This window comes from Bison bison, unplaced genomic scaffold, assembly GCF_000754665.1.
Source record: "Bison bison bison isolate TAMUID 2011002044 unplaced genomic scaffold, Bison_UMD1.0 scf7180017864080, whole genome shotgun sequence".
NCBI classification, from domain to species: domain Eukaryota; kingdom Metazoa; phylum Chordata; class Mammalia; order Artiodactyla; family Bovidae; genus Bison; species Bison bison.
The window spans coordinates 4,540,741-4,547,127 of NW_011494652.1; the positions used below are offsets into that span (position 1 = coordinate 4,540,741).

General features: G+C 35.2%; 1 protein-coding gene across 2 annotated transcripts in view; it reads right to left on the bottom strand.

The window, feature by feature from the left end:
• Nucleotides 1–6,387, bottom strand: part of KDM2A (lysine (K)-specific demethylase 2A) — a 91,000-nt gene that overhangs the window by 83,268 nt on the left and 1,345 nt on the right. For both annotated transcript variants that reach the window (XM_010837716.1, XM_010837717.1), the window contains exon 2: nucleotides 5,951–6,074. In XM_010837716.1, the coding sequence (XP_010836018.1) occupies nucleotides 5,951–5,992 (42 nt within the window). In that variant the 5' untranslated portion in view covers nucleotides 5,993–6,074. The remainder of the gene's footprint in view (nucleotides 1–5,950; nucleotides 6,075–6,387) is intronic.

The window sequence follows — 6,387 nt, forward strand, 5'->3', positions numbered from 1 at the left end:
ACACCCAGGGCTGATCTCCTTCAGAATGGACTGGTTGGATCTCCTTGCAGTCCAAGGGTCTCTCAAGAGTCTTCTCCAACACCACAGTTCAAAAGCATCAATTCTTTGGCACTGAGCTTTCTTCACAGTCCAACTCTCACACCCATACATGACCACAGGAAAAACCATAGCCTTGACTAGACAGACCTTTGTTGACAAAGTAATGTCTCTGCTTTTCAATATGCTATCTAGGTTGGCCATAACTTTTCTTCCAAGGACTAAGCGTCTTTTAATTTCATGGCTGCAGTCACCATCTGCAGTGATTTTGGAGCCCCAAAAAATAAAGTTTGACACTGTTTCCACTGTTTCCCCATCTATTTGCCATGAAGTGATGGGACCAGATGCCATGATCTTCTCAAGAGGTAATCTATTTTAATCTTTCAGACAACTTCCTGACATAAAACTACAAAAATATTACTCCTAAAATACCACTCTGATCAAATTAGTGTACAATTAAAAACAAACCATAACTTTAGTGGCTCTCTACTTTTCATACCTGGCTTTCATAATTGTTTAAAATGTGTTCCCTACATTATCAACACTACCTCCCAAAACAAATCTTCTACTTCCTATTAACAACTTATCAGACCCCCACTCCATAGTAAGACTTGTGCTATCTTTACCTTCTGCAAGGCCACCCTCTTCCCTCCTCCTCTCTACCTACCTGAAGGAGGCCTTCACCACTGTATCTGTCAAAACCACTGGTTTGGTCACTATCTGCTGCCTTTTATCTTTATGCTTTAAGTTTTTACCAAGTACTCACAGATAGAGAAAACCCCCAAGAACCTAAAATTTAAAACAGAAAACAATGATATGAGTGACATGCATAAATAAAAGGCTTGACATATATGCAAACTACACAAATATTGCTATTTTAGTAGACCAAGTGCAGTAAGTTCAGAATTGACAAAAAATGAAAGAGCACACTAACTTTTAAAAAACATGATCATATTTTGGCTGTCAAGTATTTGTAGCCATCTCATTTAGGATGTTAAGTAGTTATATTAACTACTTAAAAGAAATTGCAAAAGTAGCCTCAAAAAAAGATAAACTACTCAGTTTACAACTTCCTACCACAGAAGTACCTATTTGTTTTCTATATGAAATACACTGCATGAGATGATAAGGAATGAAAGGAGAAACAGGGTTCAAGGTCAAGCTCCACCCCTTATCAACTTTGTGATCCTGGTCAAGTCAAGGCAGCTCCCTAGGCCTCTATTTCCATAATAAAAACATTAAGGTTTAAAAATTATACCATCTACCTTACAGGGTTGTTTTGAGGATTAAACAGGGTAATGTGTTTGAAAGAACCTGGCCTAGTACCTAACACATGATAAATGTTTACTGAATTTTAACCTCTGCACAATGCAAAAACACAGTATTATCCCAAAAGTGAGACCAAGGGAGCAAATTAATAAAACTTGATTAAGGACGTCCATTCCCCAAGAGGAAAAATAAAGAGAGACATAAAATAAGAGTGTTATGTCCCTCTGCATGGTATATACCAAATGTACCCATTCCCCAACTTAATAGTCAAAACCAAGACTTGAGATTAACACAACCACCATCACTTTCAACTTCACAACCGTAAGCCTGTCTTAAAAGTCAGCAAAAACCTTAACACAGAAGGTTTAACAGGATTTGAGGAAGAACTTAAAATTCAGACAGCTTTTACAGTTAACTAATATTTTCTTATTTTAGTGGCCTAAATACTATAAATGTGTTCATGTGGTATGTGTGCTGAACGTTTTTCATTTGTTAGAGCTTAGGCATTCTGGTTCTTATGTATACACTACAGAACCCAAACCCCAACAGTGTGTTCATCCCTGTACACCAAACTCTCCTCCATTCTTGATCTATTCCTAGTAGTCAAGAAAACTCATAGAAAAGAAAAGTATTTATAAGGGGTTTCCACAATATCAACAAATACTTATTGAGCATTTTCTATATATTGCAGATTGAGAGTACTTTCTTTTCTCTTTTTAAGGCTACTTTATTAAGCACTTTCTATGTGTCAGGCACTATTCAAAGCATCTAGTAGATACCACAAACAAAAACGAAGTCCCAAATCTCAAGGAGCTTATACTCTAATGGAGATATATGCACAAACAAACTTAAGTATGATAGTGATGAGTGCTCAGCAAAATAAGACAAGTAACGGCTTAAATACATCCCTCATTCTGTATTTGGGTCCCCAAAATACAGGTCACTGTGGAAGACTGATGCTTAAGTATAAAAAATTAGCTCCCTCATCATCTGCATGTTGAATACCAAAAATAGGCAATAAGATTTTCCTATATTACTAGGAAAGAGACTGCGAAAATGTACTCTTTCACCAATACAGACTGACAGTTAAGTCTAATGGAATAATTATAAATAAGCAAAGTCATCAATTTAGACCATGCTATAATTTTTTTAATTGTTAAGCTATGGAAAAAAATGGCTTAAAATTAGGTTTTTGTGTTGCCTGGTCTATTCCTGGCCAGAAAAACCTTACAGAGGGTACATTCAAAGTGGGACTGTTTGTAAAAGGGTGAATCTGTTCATTCATTGCTCCTCAATCGGGGGATATGATTTTAAGGATAACCCAAAGAAAGGTGAGAACATCATAAGGAATTGGGGCCCTCAGTTTCCTACAACAGATAAATGATTCAGCTACTTTAGAGAGAATCATATATAAGGCACATTAACAGGATTGAGCATCCAATAGTGTAATAACATCCTTTAGAAAATCTCTTAATTTCATCATCAAGATTGACAAGCAAGCTGAACTCTCAAGTAAATCAGCATCTCTCCCTTCAGATAACAGTACTAGCTTAAGTCAAGAGAAAAAAGTATTCAGAAACATGAAAGAGAAAAAAGTATAACTTCTTTTACCCTGAAGCATACTGTCTGAAGTATACTGTCTTCGCTTTCTTTTTACGCTAATTTAGTCATTCGTTTCTACAATTGCCTTTGGCAGGGGCTAGTGAATTTTTTCCATACCAAATGTAACTACACTTTACTCATTTATTTTAAGGCACATTATTTTGCCCTTGACTTTCTATGCAATAGCAAGAACTACTCAGAATTGGTGTGACTTCAAAAACCTAAAAGATCATCAACTACAACTGCTAAGGGTTTAACTAATATTTTAGACTAAGAAACTCTAAAATACTACGTAGAACATTCCCTGTAAATGAACACTTAAATATACATAGCTGTGACAAGCATTCAAAACTGCTCCAACACTTTGGCTCCTGAAACCAAATTAAGGAAGAAAAGTTCCATAATTAGTACCTGACAATGTTTCTCAGTAAGGTCCTACATCCAAATTACTAGAAACACAGAAATAAATCATCTTTACCTCAGGACAACCAAATAACCACCCATCACCAAAACTGAAAGTTCTATTCCTCTCACTGTCATACCTCCTTAGGGATGCCAACTTGCCATGGAGAGTATGTGGCTTTCTTCTAGAAATCTATACACAAAACTACTAATACTTTCATTAAAAACAAAATATTTTCATTAAAAACATACATACCATCTTCAAAAGTGTAATTCTCCTCCACAAACACTAGTTTGACAAAAGAAAAGCCCATTTTTAAAAACCATTTCTGATTTTTTAAAAGATGACTTGTCACAAAGATGATATAAACATCATAATTTATCTCACCAAATCCAAGTCAGTTAAAAGCATTAAAGAGGATCTATTCAATCATGAATAATACACATTCTTATTAGTAAGGATACAACTTTTTTTTTTAAGATACGTGAAAGGTTCTCAATATAAAGAAGTCTTGTTCCAACATGAGTCTGGACTCAGACTGTTGATACTGGTACAACATTTTCTTCCCAAGAAGCTATTTTGAAGATATGTCACAGAGGGACTACCATTTAGATTCTGTCCTCTAAAACAATATGGAAGTAAAAGCCGGTTAACACTATAATCAATATACTTGGTGATTCAATTCGACAAACATATAGCATGAAACCAAACTTTAATCATAAAGCCAAGTTAGTATACCTGTCATTTATTCTCTTTCAAACTTTATGTTCCATGGCCAGTAACTGCAAAGCAAAACTAAATTCTATACTCTGACCTACTTTAAAGAGACACAGTGTTATAACTACTGTAAAACTTAGCCTTTATGTCTTCATGTTAGTCTTAAAATTCCTCAAATAACTAACTTAATACAGAATGCTATAATGTAAGTGTTTGACACAGAGCCATTAAGAGCTCGGTAGGCACACTGCCATTCAAATCAGCCACCAATATCATATCAAAAGTTATGTTATGGAAGGGATTTACACTTCAGATATAATTTTGTCATGTAATTTTAAAAAGGAAAACAAACAGTAATTCTAAACTCCAAGATTATTACCCAAAATTTAAGATTCTCCCAAAATTTGTGCTTTATCCTCTTACACACCACTTTTACAAAATCACAAACCAGAAGGAAAAATATGCTAAAGAAAGGTTAATGTGTGCAACAGGTAGCAATCATTTTACAATTAAAAAAAAAAAACTTACCAGGGCAAAAATCACACTTACCACTACCTTTCTACCTTGTTAAAAAATGTGAAAACTTGTTTTGAAAGACTAAATCCCAAGATCTCTTATTTACAAAACAGCTCAGCAATCCTACCAGCTGACATGATAAAAACTAATTTCAAATAGCAGTTAACTAACTGGGAAAGAGTTTTGCAGCATCTTCTTTCTTTTCCCAAAGAAAAATCGAACTCAAGAAATGTCAAAACAAAAAATAAATCCTATATGTACAAAATTCCACTAATGATATACTTTATTTATAGAAGTTGGAGATAAAGAATTATAATCTCAACACAGATTGGGAGACAAGAAGTAAACCTTTGAAATAAGGTTTACCAGAACATTATTGCCTACTGGACATAGTAATACTTGCCAACATACACCACACCTTTTCAACAGTCTCATTAAGGGGGTGTGGGGCAGGGGGAAAAACAGCCTATTCTCAGAGTCTGGAGATCAACAGAAAAAGTTTTAGAGAATCATTCTTTTTTCCTCCAAATTCAGTCTAATATGCAGAGCCAAGTAAAACCAGCATAAATTCCTTCAGTTAATCTTCTAAGTCTTTCAGTTCACCAAATTTACATAATACAGACAGTTCTGTGGCTTTCCTCATTCCCCACTCTACAAACATAAATTCACAATTCTGAAATGAATATATGCTGAGTATTAATAAAACTCTCTTTGATGAAGAAAAACAAAAATCAAATTCTTTTAACTCCAGCAGGGAAACCCTGAGAGGAAAACAGGGCCTAAAGGACAAAGTATCCACATGCAGACACAAGTCAATTCCCTCCAAATCATTACTAAGTAGAAATTTATTTCCGTAAGAGAGATCACATACATCCCTCCCAAAATACAAAATACAGAACTTTATCGGCATCCAGTATTCTACCTTCTCTCAATCAATACCCTTCAACACTATCAATGTTCGTGTTAAAAAAAAAAAACAAAAAACCTTAGTTCTACTCCCCAGCTCAAAGCCACAGATCTTGGTACACCATAATCTAAGAAGAAAATTATACAGAACTATTCTTCCTCAAATAGCTTTGCTCCTAAAATTTACATTCTAATCTAAATGAATTACATTACAATTTCAGTATTTTGAAATTAGGAATCCTTGTCATGCTGTAATTCACAAAATCATCTGATTTACAATCGTTTTGGCAGAAGGCTACCTATACATTCATTTCCAAATAGGATGACTATTATGGCTGTAACTACTTGGCCTAAAACCCACATGAGATATTATCTTCCCTCCTCCTCTGGGGCAGAGAAAAGCCACCTGAAAAGTTTTAATCACAGTATGTTCACAAATGGAAACAAAATAGTTATTCTGCTTCAAAACTGAAGGAAAAAAAAAGGCAAGTAAATACTAACCAATCTCTGGCTGTAACGAATCCTTTCTTCTTCGGGTTCCATCTCTCACTCTTCTGTTGAAATTACAGAAAGAAACCACTCCAGGGCTGCCTTCCTCTTCCTCCTTAGGAACCAGATTGCAACACTAAAGAATGATAGGAGCAGAGATGAGAACTCATCCTCGAACTCAAGCTTTTTTTCCTTGGAATGAAGTATTTAGGATATGTGTAAGTTAAAAGTTTTCCTAAGAAACCGGGTTCCTCTTCATCAGTTTGGGAACTCTCAGCTTTGGGGCAAGTTGTGCCAAACCAAGATCAACAATCACATTACAACTGTCTGAGGCCTATAGGCAAAAGATGGTTTCAGTTCCTTACAGTCGGGCTACACCACTTGTTTCTCCCCACAGGATTACCATAGGCAAGGCTCCCCTTCACGGCAACATTAGCAAAAAAAAAAAA